The following is a 20,156-nucleotide window of genomic DNA, read 5'->3' as shown; positions in this document are numbered from 1 at the left end:
ACAGAGTTCTGTAGGCACTTTAGAAGTGAAGCTTAGCTTCAAATTAAAAACACTGAGGACTTTGGTTCAACCTTTTAATATAAAAAATTCATTGATATACAAAATCCCTAAAATGTGACATGAGAACATACGAAAACTTGTGGCTGAAATTCCCTATGTTCGTGCACACAGGCACAAATGCACCCACCCATATAGTCACCCACACTCTGCAGTGGAAACTTAGAAACTAATCCAAATTGATGTGACCAGAAGCATTGAAATCTGCATTTTCTGCTTACTTAAATTTAAGATAGTCATTCATAAGAATCATCACAATTCCAATATAAAGAACAAATCCTCTTGCTCATCCTACTACATCTTTCTTCTCTAGCCAGACCTGCCCTTGCTTATATAACCCTCGATCATCAACAGCATTATTGTCTCCATTGGTCAAAAACTTGATATGTCCATCTTGCCTTTCGTGAATTTTCAACACTTGGTGAACAATTGGAATTTCCCTTCCTTCTATCTTAAAGACAATAATCTCTCCTACTCTTATGGGATCTTCAATTCGATTGGTTAAAAAGAGAAGAGCTCCTCTGTGAAGTGCAGGTTCCATGCTTCCACTGTGCACCACTACAATTGGGCTTTCACTTCCAGTTACTACCATTAGTCCTTTCCAGATCATTAAAGCTGAAGAAATGATCATCCCAAAGTCTAGGACTTGATAATACAGCTGCCGCTTGTTCATCCTCTGCACATCGTCCAAGAAGTCCAGGGACAGCATGGCGCAGGCGGGACGGAAGAGAGCTCTTCTATTTAGTTTTGATGAGTTATATTTTCCCACCTTTTTTATTCTTTGTAACAAGAGAGAACTATCTGGATAGAGGAAGGAAAGGGACACATAAACTGTGGTAGATTTAGCTACTCTCAGCAATACAATGATCCAAGACAATTCTGAGGGAATGCTATACACCTCCAGAGAAAGAACTATGGGAGTTAGAATGCAGAATAAAGCAAAAGATTTTTCATTTTCTTTTATTTAGGTTTTTGTTTGGGAATTTGGGGTTTATATGATTATTCTCTTACAAAATTGATCAATGAGGAAATATGCTTTACTTGATAATACATGTATAACTTAGATTGAATTGGTTGGTAATTCAACCTGGGAATGGGGGAGGGAAAGGAGGGAGAAAGACAATTTGGAGCATATAACTTCAGAAAACTTATGTGGAAATTTGTTATTACACATATTTGGTAAAATAAAATATTTGATAAGAAAAATTAAAGTGATATAAAACCAAAAGATGTTAATAAAAATTATAAATAAGTGTTTATAAAAAACAACTTCCTTGTTGCATAACCTCAGGAAAAGTCCTCTTCACTCTCTGGGCCTTTTCATTTCTATAAAATGAGGACATAAAATTTGATGATTTCTCAATTCCCTTTCCTGCTGTTTTATATAGTTTAGTAAAACATTTCTAATCTTAATCTTCAATTTTACTAATATCTCTTTTCATACAACGTTCACACTTAAATTCTTATTCCTGTCTAGGAGATTTTGTACTACTTTAAAAAAGTTATCTTCTACATAAAGTTCTTAGAAAGCCTTGGATGTGACTTGTAAGATATGTTCAGACTGTACTAACACAATTAGCTACAGTGTGTCTTTTTCATGTGGTGGAAAAAGCTCTTGAGTAAGTCAGGATACCCAGGTTCCAGTCCTTGGCTTGGCCACTAACTTTCTGGATAACCTTGGACAAGTTAACTTTACTTCTTTTGGATCTCAGTTTCCTCATTGTGGGGTAGAGTAGACTAGAAGTTCTCTAGGGTCCTATCCATCTCTGAGAGGCAAAGTTTTTAAGTGTTGATCTTAAGTAACTTTTTTCTGCCTTTTCATTAATTTCTTCACTGCCTTCTTCCCATCTAGATTCAGGACTTCAGTCTTACATGTCACTCTATGCAACTAAAAGAATCTTTGCTATGAAAATAAAACCCTATCTTCTTCATTTACTCCTTTAACCCTTCATATTCTGGCTTGTATTCCCATTATTTTACTGAAACTGCTTCCTCAAAATTCATCAATAGCCCTCTAACATTTGGTCATTCATCCTCCTTTAACTTGCTGTGTTATTTGACCTTAATTTTACTTCCCTTATGCATTTGCTTTTGTCCATATTATGTATTATCTTTAGCTGAAATTCAACATGTGAAAAGCCAAAATATAAAACTTTTCACCAGTCTCCCTGCCCCTGCTACTTTCCTTACCTAACAATCTGATCCTACAGTAAACCAATTGAAATAGAATGATAGATAAACAAAGACAAATGGAGATAGTTTAAAACTTGTACTTCACAGTTGTTTAATATGACTGAAGAAAATTGTACCACTAGGCTGACAAATCCATTCTATTTAATTTTATTTGGGTCCTCACTGCTGCACAGCAAGTTTTATTCTTCTTTAAGAGTTTCCCATTCCAATCAGCATTTGTTCTAAATCTTTTCTTCTCAAGCCACTAACACTTTTCACAACCCCTTTTCTTTTAGCAATTTTCTTTTGCCTCCTACTTTACTGAGAAAATCTATGTCATGAGTTTATCAGTTTCCCCTACTCCTCATCTCAAAGCCATCTTCATCCCTGTTTCTAAACCCTGTTTCTAAAGAATAAATGACTTTTTCCCCCAGGAAACCTCTCCACTTGTGTGTGCATAGAGTGTGACTCCTTATGTTCCTAGAGACAGTCCTGACATGTTTCTATGTTAGTCTTTCTCTAAGATATTACATATTTTTAATTTGATAATTAAAAAGTCACAATGCCTGCATTCAAATCCTGCTTCTGTCCTTACTAACCTCTGTGTCCTCAGGAAAGCTAGTTAACTTTCCCCGTTTTATGATCTGTAAAAGGAGGGGTTGGACTAGATGTCCTCTAAGTTTCCTTCTACCTCTAACTCTGTTAGTCTACAAGTGTCTTGTTTCATTCCAATTTAAACATGAAGCACTAGACAAGCCTGAATCAGACATAACCAAGGACAACAGTATCTTTAATGAAAAAGTTGAGGAGGAGATAGGTACTCTTTTGTAGACAATTCTTTATGGCAGACCATATCTTTACAATCATATTTACTGAAAGGTTCAGCAAATACTGAATCCTAATACATTTATTATTTGTTAATTACCAAAGATCTTCCAGCAGGGAAGCTATCATGCATATGTTAAGAATATACAAATGCAGTCACAGAGATAATTAGGTCAATGGTGTTCTGATTATTAATGTCAAGTGAGGCATAAAACAAAAAGATATGTACCCACTAAAGGTGCTTGGCATTGTCATGAAGGATATATTACAAGGAAATACAAGGTCACAAAGGGGAAAAGAATTTCCTATTGGTGGCAAAATTCTCCAGATGCTCCTCCATGGATAATATTGTGCTGATTTCATCACACCTTTTCAGTGAAATCCATAGTTATTTCAAATGAAACCCACTCAACAATTTTTACAAAAAAAAAAAGCAAAGTATACATATTTAGGACAAGATCAACATTATAGACACAAATTCATCACAGTATTGAATAGGAACAAGAGATTAGGGATGTATTGCATTGGGAAATTGTGCAGTGCTTTTAGTTATCCTAATATAGACCAAAGATTTTCTTCACTTTTTAAATTAATAGAATTTATCCACAAATGTCCTAGTCCCTACCCTGATCCCTGTGTCATGGAAGGCATCATCCAAGAGATAGACATGTTCATACAAATTTGGTCTTTCATGGTTCCACCTTTCAGTTTACTATCTGGCGGTAACATTCACAATTTATTCAAGTTTTAAATCTGTAGCTCTCTACGACATTCTCTTGGTTCTACTCATTTTGCTGTTCATTATCCCATATAGTTCTTTCCAAGTTTTAAAATCAGCCTGCTCATGTTTCTTATAAAGCAGTAATATTGCATTATAATCATATACCACAATTTGGTTAGCCATTCCCCAAGTAATGGGCATCCTCTCAATTTCTAGATCTTTGACACCACAAAAGAGCAAGAATTTTCTTTTCAACATAAATGCTCTCCCAGCAATGCTTTATTCAGTTTCAAATCCTGGAACACCTCAATTTTTCTATTTCTAAGTAAATAAAGTTGTGGTTGACCCAAGGGGCAATGGAGAGACTTCATGGTAAATATTGAAGCATATTTATAATGATAACCAATATCTGAGAGGTAGGATAAATAATATTACTGAGGAAGGTGGACCACTCATGCCATTTATTAAGGAGTAACAGACAAGCAGTTTTAGTGCCCTATTGGAGTTTCTACTCTGACCTGCATGAGGAATTATAAAATCACCCAACTATATGATAGAAAGGACCACATCTTATTTATAGCTGTTCTCCTGTTGCTATGATAGCACATTAATAGTTCTGATAGCTTGACATGTAATTATTGACTTCTGCCCTTCTCTGTCCTTCTCCAGACCTCTCTGCCCCAGTTTTCACCATCCCCAAGGACTCTCTTAGTCTCTCAGATCTGTGCCCGATGTCAAAATCCCTATGCAGCTGACTTGGCATCATGACTTGGCACTCACCAGTCATTTGTCCAAGTAATTTAACAAGAGTCAGAGATCAGAGCTACAACGCATTTACATCTAAAGAGTAACGGTTATTCACCAAATATAGCAAAGCTGAAGTGCTGTGCTAGCAAATCTGGGTGTATAAAGAAGCTTAAGTCAGAGGTCTTATAACTGTCCCACTATCAGCATTTCAAGGTAAGTGCTAACCATTCCTTGCTGTCTTCTCTAAGAAGTACTAGTGCCAGATATTTAGAAATAAATTAGAAAAAATTAGAAATTATACATTCTAACTTTTTCTGTAAATGAGGGGAAATTATTTCTTATAAATCTGACCTACCATACAGTTCCTACAGCTATGTAACACTGGGAAAATCAATCAAGTTGGCCTCAGTTTTCTTAACTATAAAATGGGGATGATAATAATATCCCCCAACTCCAAAGGGTGCTTTATGACTTACAGTTCTGTAATTTTGTGCTGCTATCCCCATTTTACAGATGAGGAATCTAAAGGTCAAAAAAGTAAAATGATTTGCCACACATGTGGCAGAGGGAGCATAGATTCTAGGGCTTTTGGGGAAGTTTCTGGTAGGGAAGGACCCTCTTAGGAGTTATCTAGTCCTTTGTATCATATACATAATGTGATAATGTGTATACAGCAAAACCCAAAATTTCCTCATCTCCTTACTCTATGTCTCTGCACATAGTAGGCACTTGCTAAATAACGTATATTGATTTGGATAAAAAGTTTGCAATAACTCTTCTTCAATTGAATATGATGAGTTGTATATATACAATGGGATATTTGATGCACTTTTAATAGAATCTATTTAAATGATTTCCATTCTTTTGGGAATCTCAAAATCTGTCTTAGGAGTTTCCTGACACTATGTCACTAAACTCTCAATGTATTATCAGAATGATAAAAATAGAATCATGGAAATCTTTAAAGTCATAAAATAATAGTGGACATTAATATTTACTAATGACTATGAAGTTTAATATTCATACACAAATTAAATATAGTAGAAGTAGTTACCACTGATTTTGGAATCAGGAAGTTACAGTTTTATTCAGTCAAGAAACATTTATTAAGGGGCTGTTATGTTCCAGACATTATTCTAAATGCTAGCTTTAGACCTGCCTTCCAGCAGTCAGTCATAATACTTTGAGGAAAATAATTTAACCTTCCTAGTAGGACTGCTTCTTTATATTTAAAATAAGAGGTTTGGACTTCTGCTTCTTACATTCAATGATTTTCTATTTGATAAAGTGTTTTGACTCTGTAAGGATTTAGGATAGTCCTTGAGACATCCACAGGTGCCCAAGGTGAGTCATGATATCAGAGTTGGAAATAATTCAATAGCACAATTTGTTTATACTCCATATTTGTTTTTGTGTCTATATGGAACTTCATGATGCCATTACCCTAATTCTCATTTCCTACCTCCTTGCCAAGTGCTATAATATCTGATTATATATATATTATAATGTCTGATTCTTCAAGATACCTTTTGAGGTTTTCTTGGCAAAGATAATGAAATGCTCTGCCATTTCTTTCTCCAGCTCTTTTTATAGATGAGTAATTGAAACAGAGTTAAGTGATTTGCCCAGGGTCATACAGCTTGCTAAGTGTCTAGAGGCCAGATTTGTAAAATGTCAGATTTGTAATTTACAAAAAGGCCAGATTTGAACTTAGAGAATAAGTCTTCCTAACTCCTGGTCTGGAACTTTCTCTACTATACCACCTAGCTCAGAGGCCCATTATAGTATATTAGTGTAACCCAATTCCCAAAGTTCATTAATATGAGACTGTCCTCTCTTTTCTCTAACTCTACCCTAAACCTTAGCTTTTTGCATTAAGTTAAAATTAATTTTGTGAGAATCTTATAATATCCTTTGAATTCACTAGAGAGATATATAGAGATACCTATATGACTAGTCAGAAATCAGTCCTTTAATTGACATGTCTACTGCTACACCACATTTGCCTTCCTGTCCAAATAGAACTAATAGGTGAAATGAGGTATGGGGAGGGGAACTGATTTGATATCCTTGCTGTCCAAGTGTCTCGCAAAAGTCTTCTCCAGCAAAACAATCCAAAAATATAGATTCTGTACCACATAGCCTTCTTCATAGTCCAACTCTCACAGCCACATGTTGCTTCTGGAAAAATCATAGCTTTGATTATATAGGCCTTTGTCAGCAAGAAAACATCTCTACTTTTTTGTATGCTGTTCAGATTTACCATAGTTTTCCTTCAAGGAGCAAGAGTTTTTTAATTTTCTAGCTGCAGTTCCCTTCTATATGCTCTTTAAGCCCAACACATTTCTTAGCTTCAATAAAATTTCTTATATCCCCATTTAGGAAAAAAGAGAACTTGATATGCACATATACATAAGAAATAACAATTATTAATTAATTTCAATAAGATAATATAGCTATCAAATATTCATCATACCTAATTGTAAAACTTATCATACCTCCTGAAAGAATACCTGCCTCAGGTTGAGATACCTTTTAATCTGCAACATATGAAATTGATCTTTTTTTTTAATCTCATTCTTACAACAGTCATCAGATGAAGCTCATTTCTCCAATTTGATTTCTAGGATTCTATTTAGTTTTAATGTCTTATTACCACAAATTATGTACAAATAACATTACTGGGCTTTTAAATAAATTCTATATGCTTCCAAGGATTTACAAAGGAAAAGGTTGGCTTATATTTGTTTTCAAATGCTATACATGAAAATATATGAAATATAGAATAGGTCTTTCTATTTTATTCAAATGTCCTATATTTCATATAAATTTACCAGAGCACAATACTAAAGAGGCCATGATCACAAATCCAATTATCCTTCATATTAATTAGTTTTGTTGTTTCATGGCCACAGCTGAGGTCATAATTCCAGACAACTAGTTCACCAAAAGTCTGATTGAGTAATAGAAGCAGCTGACTGACAGAGTATCTGCAATGAGAATTTAGTAGAATTAACTAAAACCCAACTCTACTATGCCTATCTACAAATAAGCAACTGAAATATATAAATATTTGAGTATATTTTGCTACTTTGATGATCCCAGATATGATTAAAAAAACCAGAGGAACTGAAGTATAATTGATTTGTGTTTGATTCTATTCTTTCCTTTCTTATTTTTTAAAGCTTTTACTTTCTGTCTTAGAATCAATATTGTGAATTGAGGCCAGATTTGAGACCCTCCAATTCTATACTTTTCAAAAGGGTTGAAGGTCAGGGTAATCTTTCTTATTGTTCATTCTGTTGTTGAAAACCCTTTCATGATTCCCTACAACCAAACAATAAAATTCAAAGAACCTCAAAATCTGACAATACCCTACCAGTTCAAATATATCTCATTTTATTCACTTCTGACTACTCTTGTACTACAATTAAAATGGACTACTCACAGTCCTCTGTATATTTGCAAAACTTTATCCCTTTGCATGTAACTTTTTCTGATGCCCTTTGTGAGGAAATATCCTTCCTCCCTCTGACCTTACATACCATTTGGTTTGCACCTGTTTGTGTATTTATCATATACCATTTTGTTTTATACATATTTGCATATGTAACATCCCCAACCTGATCATGAATTTCCCAAACATAGAAATCATCATTTTTAATCATTATATCTCACCTAGTATCCTCCATTATTCTGTACATAATAGGATTTTGCCTGAAATTGAAGATCAAGATGCCTGGTTTATGGGGATGGATAAGTTATGGGTAATGGGATGGTGGGATTGGGAGGAATAGCAAAACTTTGAGGAAATGAGAAAGTTGAAGAGAGATGTGAAGTTTTAGTGCAGGAGAAACTGAAGAACTGGAGAAGAACCTAAGGAATTTGATTAAGATTATGGAGGTAAGGATACTCAACCTAACTGAAAAACAAGAACAGAGAAGAATAGTTGAAGAGATACAACCTTTAAGCAGGTGTTATTAGCATTTTTGAGATTTGGACTCATTTGGCAGTCTAGTGAAGTCTATAAAACCTTTCTTAAAATAATGTTTTTAAATGTAAGAAAAAGGAATTGTGAAGAAATCTGATCATGTTGAAATGAAAATGTAATTTTTCCCATCTAGATTCATAAAGTCCTTGAAATCTGTCCATGGAACCTTTGGAGGTCCAGGGGGCCCAAGTTATAAATCCCTGTTTTAAAGATTGGAAGTTGAGTAATGTGCCCCAATAGATTAGGTTAATTCAAGGAATTTCTTCAAACAAATTCCAAGAATAACATTCAACTGGGGTTTGGATAGTTGTAAGAAGATTCAGTTCAACATGAAATCAAGACTAGATTCATTTTTAACAGAACTTGCTTCTTTAGTAACCAAAGATCCTACCTAGAGCAAGAATCTTTTCTCAAATATTGCTGACAAATAACCATTCAGCTTTGACATAGACATCTCCAGGAGTAAGAAACTTGCTTCCCTACAAAGCAAGTCATCACATAAAGTTATAATGACCTTTTGAGAAAACTAGAGGTTTCCTTTAAGTCTAATTTAAAACCCTACCTTCTACAGGAAATCTTTCCCAATCTCCCAATTTCAATGCCTTCCTTCTATTAATGATTTTCTATTTATGCTTTATAAACCTTGTTTGTACATATTTGTTTGCTTTTCCTCTTCCCCATTAGGATATAAGCTCCTTGAGATTAAGGACTGACTGTCTTTTCCCTTTTTTGTATTTTAGGAATGGCATAAAAAGGTACTAGACATGGTAGCACCAAACAATATCATAAAATATGAAATATTATGTATTTTAAATAGATTTTATTGATAGTATTTATTTTACATTACCCGCATTTCCTTTCTCTTTCTATCCCTCTCTTTCCCCCTTCCAGAAAGCTATCTACATAATTATAAATCTTTAAAAGAGAAAAAATTTAACAAAACTAATTAACACATTGAAAATATCTAACATAAAATTCAATGTTTCACACCCAGGTACCCTCACCTCTTCAAAGGGGTAGGGAATAAGAGTCTTTTCATATATTCTCTTTGGAGCTATTTATATTCTATCTTAAAAAGTATGAAATAGTTTGTTACCAATGAAGTCATTTTTATTCACTCAACTGCATACAAGCAGACCTTCATCTAATTAGAAAAATTGTAAAAATATTTATTTTCTATGAAAATCCCTTCTCGTTTCTTCAGGTGGGGGAGAGGATATCTTCTTATTATCTTTTCTTTAGAGCTAAACATTGACTGACAATGAATGTTATAACTTAATGGACTGGAAATAAGTGGCTTTCATGTATAATTTTTATTCATTTGTATATAAATTTGTCAGGCCTTTAACTGGTTAGAACAGTAAAAACCAACATCAAATTAGGAAGATAAAGATTAGAAGAAACTGTATGTAATTACATTAGCTTGATATTGACCCATTCAAGCAAACTGTTGACACTGAAAAGTGGTAAATGGTTAAAGAAAAAGGCATTAATTGATTATCAAATAAAACTGATACAAATCAAGTAAAGGGGCCAGGAGTCCAGAGACCACCTCAAAAAACATTTGATCTCCTACATAAGCAGAAATATGATAGCCAGAATATAATATAAATTTATTTGAGAAATATTATGGTAGAGAGTATGAGAAGTTTATATGAAGTATTTACCTCAAAAATGATAAAGAGTATTTTTAAAAAGCTTGGTATACCAAATTAAGCAATATTATTACAAAAAACATTTATAGATGAAATTAAGATGGCAAATTGAAATGTAACAAATTTGCTGATATTTCTGTGATTTGTTGTTATTAATGATGAACAGAACCACTATTATTTACTCTAATGCACAATGTGGTAATGAAAATTAATTTTGAAATAATAAAGTGTCCAGATTAATTACACAAAGGAGGAATATATACAATATATTGATAATAAAATTTGGAAAACATTGAGATATGAATTTTAAGATACCTAAAGATGAGGGAAATCCCAAAATATTGGGGGAAATTACAGGTAATATTATTTTTTAAACAGCCAACCAAGCAAGAAAATTATCTGCAGTTATTGCCCTACATGCCTAATTTCCAATTTCCATAAAATATGAGAATTATCTACTTACCAAAAATAGATTATGAAAATACTAGAACTGAATAGGCAGACTTTTGAAAATTATCTTGTATAGATTATTAACATTAAGTGAGGCATATAATGTTTGCCACTCTTAGTGTCTTTCGCAGAATCCAAATGGAAAAGAGATTCGCTGATGTCCTGCAATTGGTCGTTTCTATAAATGATATACCGATGATTGCTTTCAAACCTACAGTGTCCTCCATGAGTTCATAAACACTAAAAGAAAATTGGCCTGAAAAATCAAAACAAATGCCAATGTCAAGACATTACATGCAGTTTAATGGATACTCTGTTAAGCTAGTCCATTAGTACAATATTCTCTTGAATTGGCACTGCAGGGAGAAATTGAGGTAAGCTCAAATTTGGAAAGTAACAGCCTAAATTGTATTTCGAATGGCATTATGCTTTCTGTAATCCCAAATTACTATGGATACAAATATACCCACAATTTTAAAAATGTTATTAGGTGATGCTATTTGTTGCAAGGGAAGGCACACTTTAAACTTCCAATAATCAAACACTTTGGTGAGTGATACAAAGAGTGGTACATACTAAGTGTGAGAAGGATGCAACATATTGCCAACAATGATATCTTCACAAAGTGTCCTGAATACATTATTCAGGAAATCTGTGGTTGGAAAAGGAGAGCTAATTATGTAGTTAGGGTGAGGAATAACAACAATAAATGACAATGATGCTGATGATAGTAATAAGCATTTATATAACACTCTGAGATTTGCAAAAGGTTTTTTTTCCATATGTAAAGGTATAAATTTGGGATTTAAAAAAAAAAAGGTATAAACATGGGATGTTAAAAATACACTGAAGATGGTCTCCAGTCCATTGTGTAATTCTGCTATGAAGGATTTATGGGAGAATATAGACAAGAATCACTAAGATAAAATGACATGGATGAATCACAACCTCTTCTGCTAAGTAGGATGCCTTCATTGATGGCATCAAATTCATTTAAATATTGAAGAATTAAGTCTATAGGAAATACTTCTTAGGAAAGATTGTATTTGACTTGAATGTTAAAGTTTGGGTAGGAGGGATGCAAATCCAAGGTATGAATATAGACAGAATAGTTCTATCTGACAGGTGAAGATTATGAGTGAGGTCATAATATGAGGTAGGGTTTTACAATAGGAGCTTGTATCACTCACTCAAACAATGGTCTCTAAGACAAGAGTTTGGTTTCCTTTAATTAATATTGACTTCCAGTAATGAAGCAATCTCAATACTTGCAAATGAAAAACAATACTGTATGCTTCTCACTTTTAGAAAAGCCAATTAACTTATTTCTTGAAGCAAAATATCTTAATCTGAACAGAATACAAAGAACTTGGCATTGAAACCAGGTTGCATTTTGGATAGTTCATCAAAGCCCAAAGTTGTCTTTTTTCTATGGAGTTGTAAAGAGAGTACTCTGTATTCTTTTCAATTCATATTCTGTTTTGAGTTTCATAGAAATGAAAGGAAGGTTAGAAATTTTCAGAAGGTTCTAGTTGACTTCTCCCAAATACTACGCAACTTTTCAAAAGGCTGGTTAGAGGGCAGCTAGGTAGCTCTATTGAGAGATAGACCTGGTATTGAGAAGACCTGGGATCAAATCTGGCCTCAGACACTTCCTACCTGGATAATCCTGGTCAAGTCACTTAACCCTCTCTGCCTGACCCTTGCCCTTGTGTCTTAGAGTTGTTACTGAGTAAGTATTTTTTCTGCATTATACATGTGATCTCAATATTGATATAAGGAACCCTTGATAGGGGAATCTCCATTACCAATGCAGATAGATAGATCTTCTGCATCTTAGCCAGGGTGAGAGAATTACCTGGAGTTTTGCCTTGTCCAGGACCCCAAAGCCAGTATCAGAAACAGAACTTGAACCTAATAGGACTCTAGCCATTATACCACACTGCCTCTCATCTGGAGCATCATAGGTACTTAATTCTTTCTTGTCAATTTATTCATTGGTAAGAAGAATGCTTGAAAAAGATGTGTTGGCTCATAACTGAAGACATAATAAAATTTGTCACAAAAACTAGCCTAATTTCCCCATCTTTTTCTGACCTCAAATATTTCTTCTGTCTTTTCTCAGTTGAAAATAGTGAGTTCTATGGTTCCTTGTAAAGCCAGTTAACACATCCACACTTTTAACTGACCTACCTACATTATGAACATAAAGAATACGAAAGAAGATGGATGCTTTTGATTCAGAAATGACTCTCACAAAAACTCCCTTTATCTTCCCAGTCTTTCTGCAACCATGAGTTCTGATATGGAAATGGCTGCTTTTGGAGAAGCTGCTCCCTATCTCCGAAAATCAGAGAAGGAAAGAATCGAGGCCCAAACCCGACCTTTTGATTCTAAGAAAGCCTGCTTTATAGTAGATGACAAAGAAATGTATGTGAAAGCTATGATCCAGAGCAGAGAAAATGATAAAGTAACCGTAAAGACCCTAGATGACCAAGTAAGTATTGATCATGTTATAAAACATAACTATAATTAACTTTAAGATGTATTCACATTTTTTTCAGAGTGAAGTCTTGTTTAGCAGTAAATGCTAGAAACAATGAGTTTGATGTTTAGCATACAGATAGTAAGAAGTGTTGTAGAAAACCTCACTCCCATGCATTTCAGCTTTTAGAATTCTACTTTATGAGTTCTAAGTCATTTTGTTTTGCAAGATGCTTGAAAAGTGTGTGTTTTATTTATCTCTTAGGGGGATGTGGCAATAATAATGTGTGCTGGGAGTTGCTGGTTGGTAGCAAGAACAAAGTTTGATAAAGAGCTAACCTCTTCCTATCTTGCATATAATCAATTACCAAAAAAAGGAAAGAAGAAAGGAATAAAAAGAAAGGAAGAAGAGAAGAGCAAAGGAGGGATAGAGGAAGAGAAGGAGGGAAGGAGGGAAAAGGGAGGAAAAAAGGAGAAAGGAAAGAAGAAAGGAAGGAAGGGAGGGAGGGAGGGAGAAAGGGAGAAAAGGAGGGAAGAAGGCAAGGGAGAATTTGATGAGGAAAATTATGAAGAATTTGTTATAACTACATGTGTTTCAAATAATTACTTTAATTATATGTCTATTATATACAACACGCTTTTCTTTCCCCCCAAACCAGATATCATAATGGAATTTTATCTGTATGACATAGTATCACTTCCATCAATCAACACTCCATTAATTGTCCCATGATCCTCAATCATAATATCCCCTCTTTTCTTGTCACTTAGACTGTCACTTTGAACAATGACCAAGTCTTCCCAATGAACCCCCCAAAATTTGACAAGATTGAAGACATGGTCATGATGACTCACCTACATGAACCTGCTGTCCTGTATAACCTCAAAGAGCGCTATGCAGCCTGGATGATCTATGTAAGGAAATCCCTAATATCCCTTGCCTCCAGAAAGAAATCCTTAACCCTCATGGACAGGAGATGGACTAATAACTCCTGCTGGGTTTTATTCCTACAGACCTACTCAGGCCTTTTCTGTGTCACTGTCAACCCCTACAAATGGCTGCCAGTGTATAACCCAGAGGTGGTGGCTGCCTACAGGGGCAAAAAACGACAGGAGGCTCCTCCTCACATCTTCTCCATCTCTGACAATGCCTATCAATTCATGTTAACTGGTGAGTGAGCATTCTATCAATAACCATGATACTTTTTCCAATTATTATTGTGAAATAAGTCTTGAATTTCCCTTCATCTTATTTGTCAAATCAAGAATTTAACCACAGTGCCAACAGAGACTGCCAGAGCGAAACTTTATGTTTATGTCAACAGACCCCTTTGGGGCATAGATTTCAGGGATCCATGAATTTAGCTGAGCACAAAAATTTCATAAAATAAATTCAAAATTTTGACTTTATTTTTACTCATTTCTAAAGAGACTTTGCATTGCATTTATTTATTTTTATTTTATTTTAAAAATATTTTTTCATGTTTACATATTTCGTTTTCTTTCCCTTTCCCCTCCCAGATCCAATAAGAACTTCCACTGGGTTATATAGATGTATTACTTATACCTATTTCCATATTATTCATTTTTGCAATAAAGCAATCTTTTAAAACCAAAACCACCAATCATATATCCATATAAACAAATGATTGGTCATTTTGGTTTGTTTGTTTTTTTCTGTGTTTCTACTACCACAGTTCTTTCTCTCAATGTGGATAGCATTCTTTTTCATGCGTCCCTTGAGATTGTCTTGTATTAGCATTATTTCACAATGTTTCATTTTCTGTGTATAATGTTCTCTTGGTTCTGCTCATTTCACTCTGCATCAGTTCCCATTCATAATGAAACCCTCCACTTCATCATTCCTTACAGCACAGGAGTATTATATCACCATCATATACCACAATTTGTTCAGCCATTCCCCAATCAAAGGATACCTCCTCATTTTCCAATTTTTGCCCCAACAAAGAGCATGGCTATGAATATTTTTGTACAAACATTTTTCATTATTATCTCTTTAGGGTACAAATCTAGTAATGATATTACTGGATCAATGAGTATGCATTCTTTAAAGCCCTTTGGGCATAGTTCCAAATTGCCTTCTAGAAAGACTGGATCAATTCACAACTCCATCAGAGATGAATTAGTGTCCCAATTTTGCCACGATCCCTCCAACATTTATTATCTTCCTTTATTGTCATAAAATGGTCAATCTGCTAGGTGTGAGGTGATACTTCATTTTTTTATTTGTATTTCTCAAATTATGAGAGATTAGAACACTTAATTCTATTTATTGATAGTTCTGATTTCTTTATCTGAAAACTGCCTATTCATGTCCCTTGACCATTTGCCAATTGAGGAATAAGTTTGATTTTTGTACAATTGACTTAGCTCCTTATAAATTTGAGAAAGTTTTTGTTATACAATGTTTTTTCCCAATTTGTTGCTTCCCTTCTAATTTTGGTTGTACTGGCTTTCTTTGTACAAAACCTTTTTAATTTAATGTAATCAAAATTATTCATTGTACATTTTGTAATATTCTCTATATCCATTTATTTGATTTAAAAAAATATTGTTTTTTAAAAGAAGTCACAAATTTTACCAGACTGCCAAAGAGGTCCATGACACAGTAAAAAAGATTACAAATTCCTGTTGTTGTCAGAGGGACTGGAATTCTCACTTCTAGCACCACCTAGTAACTTGGGACATTTTCCAACCTTCCTGGGTACCAATTTCCTTTTCTAAAAAATGATGGGGTTGGTCCAGATTCTTCCTGATCTAAATCTATGGTCATATAATCTTGGAAATGGCTCCTCCTCTCATCTCCACATCAATGGACATCCTACCTTCCATAGAAAGTATCCTAGTCGTTGAACTCAAATGATGACTTCCATAAAGCTCTCCCCGATCCACCCAGTAAGATATATAGCTCCAATATCTGTTCTCATAAACTTTTCTTTTAGGCATTTTATGCCTTAATTTATAATATAACGATATAATGCTGGAGAGGACTTTTGAAAGTTCCTTGGACAGCAAGGAGATCGAATTAGTAGATACTTAAATATATTAATTCAGACTGTTCAGTGAAAGCAGGAGTTAAAATATTTAAACTTCATGAGAAGATAGGACTCATTGGATGATATGCATAGATAGTGTCATGGAAGCAATAAGAACAAGCTTGTACAAACTTCAAGAGAGAGGAAGAAAGAAGGGCTTGGCACACTAAAGTCAGTGGAATCACAAAGAGTCAGATATGACTGAATAAATGAACAAAAAAATAAACTGCCATCTCCCCTACCTACATTTGTTTTCCTTGTTGATTTTTGTTTTTAAATTTTATTTTTTAACTCTTATTTTCTGTCTTAGTAACAACTCTTAAGACAGAAGGACAAGGGTTAGGCAACAAGGTTAAGTGCCTTGCCCACAGTCACACAGCTAGGAAGTATCTGAGGCCAAATTTGAACCCAGATCCTCCTACTCCAGGCCTGGAGCTCTACCCACTGAGTCATCCAATTACTCCATAATATGGTTTTTAATGGTACTGTTCTTGCCTGAATTTAATTCATGAAGCATTAATTAGGTAACCTCTATATACAGATCAGCAATGATAGAACCTAAAACAGATGAAAGGTTTCTTACTTAATACATTTTTTATATTTTTCTGCATTACCTACACTTAGCCCTGTAATTCTTCTTTTGAGAACAGTTTGCTTATCTCCCTAGAGCACTTCTTTATCAGAGAATACCTTTTAGTCCTATGTGTTGCCATTAGTTTTCTATATACTTTGGATATCAAATCTTTAATAAGAGATATTTGATACAAAGATTATTTCCCTAGTTAGCTACTTCTTTATTATCCTAGATGTTATAATAGTGTTTGTACAAGTTTTTAAATTTTTAAATTTCATGGAATCAAAATGATATAATTTATTATTGTTATATATATATATTTATATAATTGCCTATATTTTCTGCATGGTTAAGAATTCTTAATCTGTTTCTCCTCTAATTTTTATGGTATGATCTTTAATATTCAGATCATGTATCCATTTTATTTATTTATTATTTATTTTTTTAAATTTATTTTATTTTATTTTATTTCCAAGGCAGAAGAGTGGTAAAGGCTAGGCAATGGGGGTCAAGTGACTTGCCCAGGGTCACACAGCTGGGAAGTGACTGAGGTCAGATTTGAACCTAAGACCTCCTGTCTCTAGGCCTGACTCTCAATCCACATAGCTACCCAGCTGCTCCCCACCCCATACCCCGTGTATCCATTTTAAATGTCTGATGCAATATGGTGTAAGATATTGGTCTAAGCCTAATTTCTGACCTATTACTTTCCAGTTTTCCTAAAAGTTCTTATCAAATGGAGAGTTTCATAGGTAATTTAGGTTTTGTGTTTATCAAGAACTGGATCAATGGGGGGCAGCTGGGTAGCTCAGTGGATTGAGAGCCAGGCCTAGAGATGGGAGGTCCTGGGTTCAAATTTGGCCTCAGACACTTCTCAGTTGTGTGACCTTGGGCAAGTCACTTGACCCCCATTGCCTAGCCCTTCTCTTCTGCCTTGGAACCAATACACAGTATTGATTCCAAGATGGAAAGTAAGGGTTTAAAAAAAAAAAGAACTGGATCAATGAGCTCAGTTAATTCTAACTCTTCTTGGTCTAGTCTTTTATTGACCTATTTTTAAAAAAAAATAAATATCAAATGGTCTTGGTAATTGGTGTTTTATAATGAAGTTTGAAGTCTAGAAGTACTATTATCCTTTCATTTTTATGTTTAAAGTTATTTAGCATAAATGAGTTTTCTACTCGTTTCTACATATAGAAAAAGCTTTATTTTTATAGCATTATAAATGCTTTTTCTATATGTAATGAGATAATTGGGTGATTTTGGATGTTTTGGGTTTTTTTCTGTTTTTAATTATATTGCTTGTTTTCCTAATATTGAACCACTCCTCCATCCTTAATATAAATCCAACTTGGCAATAATTAATGATTTGGGGAAAAGATTTTGGGGAAAACCTGGTAAGGTAAGTGGTACTATTATTCCCATTTCAAAGATAAGGAAACTATTCCTGAGAAAGGCCAAGTAACTCTCTGAGGCAGAATTAATTATTTTCTAAATTGTTCAGCTTAACCATTATGTCTCTTAGAGTTTGAACCAGAATTTGATGTTTTTCTGTTTTCTTATACTATTGTGTTGAAGTTTTTCATTTGTCAGGTTATTCTGAGAGACCTATGATAACTTCAGGTGCATCTGCTCTATGTCAGTGCTATTCTAGTACATTTCTCTATTTCTCGACTTTTACAATCTTTTATTTTGTTTAATCTTTCAGACCAGGATAACCAATCGATCCTTATCACGTAAGTAACTCTTTTCTTTTATGACTATTTCGAGACCAAGGATGCCATCTGGCTCTGTTGCTAACTAATTTACTTTCAACTCTATAGTGGAGAATCTGGAGCTGGAAAGACAGTGAACACCAAGAGAGTAATCCAATACTTTGCAACAATTGCAGTGACTGGGGAGAAAAAGAAGGAGCCACAGCCTGGGAAGATGCAGGTGAATCTACATTGTTATTCCAAGGGATTACTCAATGCAGTAATTACAAAGAAGCATATAATGATGGACTAAGAAGAGATTCTCAAAGAATTTTCCAACTCTATCTGAAGATGTACAAAGCTGCCTCTACCTTTGCTAATTTGAGGAAGGAAGGAAGGAAGGAAGGAAGGAAGGAAGGAAGGAAGGAAGGAAGGAAGGAAGGAAGGAAGGAAGGAAGGAAGGAAGGAAGGAAGGAAGGAAGGAAGGAAGGAAGGAAGGAAGGAAGGAAGGAAGGAAGGAAGGAAGGAAGGAAGGAAGGAAGGAAGGAAGGAAGGAAGGAAGGAAGGAAGGAACAAACAGTAAGGGAAAGAGAGACAGAAGTATCCCATGACCTCAGTCTAAAGACTTGTCTGCCTGGGGGACTATCTTTGTTGTTATCTTAAACATTCAATTTACCAGGATTCCTCTGATTCTAAAACCACTGATCTAGTCAAACCCCATCATTTTACAGATTAGGAAACTGAGTGATTCATCCAAGATCTTAAACTCATAAGATTTAGAGGAACCTTAGACATAGTTTCATCCAATCTCTTCATTTTATAGATGAAACCCAAGAAATGACCAGCATTTTTTATACTGGAGGCTAATTCAGTTAGGAGAATGAGGAAAAATTCAAGAGGAAATTGATCCATGGAGGGCATAGAGAAATCCCAGGAAAGGTTTAATGGGAAGAGACTTGAAGAATAAAACAATAACATTGCTAGAGAACCCAACACTGCCGGAGAGAACAGAATGGTCCTAAAATGGACAGGACCTCACCTGGAAGGTTTGAAGACCTCAGGGTGATATTTTACCTAGTACACTGGCATCACTCCTAGGAGTATCCTTTATGTGCATTCCCAAATCATGCACAAATAAGACTTCTTTGTCCTTGTTTCAAGATGGGACAGGTAAGCTGCCAACACTGCTACTAACCCCAAACATTTCTTATGAAAGGAACAGTGTGGGTCCTTTGATCTGCTATCTCAACCTGGTCAGTGAACAATGAGAATAGTACACCATAGTCATGTATAGTTGCTATGAGAAGGATGGGAAAGAGTACTAAATTTGGATCTAGAAGACCTGGATTTTAATTTATCTTCTATGTAATTTAATTTCTATGTAAATTTGGACCAGTCACTCACTTTGCCTTTTTTGGCATCAATCTTTTCCACCTTCAAAATGAAGGTAGTGGATTAGATAATACCTGGAATCTCCCAGAATTTCTAGTCTATGAATCCTTGACAACCAATGATTCCTGACTCTCCAATCTCTGGGGAGGTATATGGAGCTGGGGGTTAAGGTCAGTAATGAGACTCAGGCATGGGGACTTGGGAATATATAAAGGGAAAAGGCTGGTCCTGCTGCAGATGCAGAGGAATATATTTAGACCTAAACAATGGACAGTGGGTCAAAAGAAAACCATGAAGGCACTCCTGAGATATTTCCTGCACAGCTGGTCAGTTGTTCC

The 20,156-nt window shown here is 34.7% G+C and overlaps 2 protein-coding genes across 2 annotated transcripts in view; one reads left to right on the top strand and one right to left on the bottom strand.

The window, feature by feature from the left end:
• Positions 1-343: 343 nt before the first annotated feature.
• On the bottom strand, positions 344-766 carry LOC100619367 (signal peptidase complex catalytic subunit SEC11A-like). Its single transcript, XM_056814836.1, has one exon. The coding sequence runs from the start codon at positions 764-766 to the stop codon at positions 344-346; it is 423 nt and encodes a 140-aa protein (XP_056670814.1).
• Positions 767-4,423: 3,657 nt separating this feature from the next.
• The window catches only part of LOC100027255 (myosin-13), an 85,704-nt gene continuing 69,971 nt past the window's right edge, over positions 4,424-20,156 (top strand). The window contains exons 1-6 of the mRNA XM_016430758.2: positions 4,424-4,735; positions 12,899-13,115; positions 13,874-14,017; positions 14,117-14,273; positions 18,441-18,468; positions 18,556-18,667. Of these exons, the coding sequence (XP_016286244.2) occupies positions 12,912-13,115; positions 13,874-14,017; positions 14,117-14,273; positions 18,441-18,468; positions 18,556-18,667 (645 nt within the window). The 5' untranslated portion in view covers positions 4,424-4,735; positions 12,899-12,911. The remainder of the gene's footprint in view (positions 4,736-12,898; positions 13,116-13,873; positions 14,018-14,116; positions 14,274-18,440; positions 18,469-18,555; positions 18,668-20,156) is intronic.

Source organism: Monodelphis domestica, chromosome 2, assembly GCF_027887165.1.
Source record: "Monodelphis domestica isolate mMonDom1 chromosome 2, mMonDom1.pri, whole genome shotgun sequence".
In the NCBI taxonomy this organism is placed as follows: domain Eukaryota; kingdom Metazoa; phylum Chordata; class Mammalia; order Didelphimorphia; family Didelphidae; genus Monodelphis; species Monodelphis domestica.
This window is presented reverse-complemented; position numbering and strand designations above follow the sequence as displayed.

Coding starts and splice junctions, on each gene's coding strand:
- LOC100619367 (XM_056814836.1), bottom strand. CDS start 766: ATGCTGTCCCTGGACTTCTTGGACGATGTGCAGAGGATGAACAAGCGG.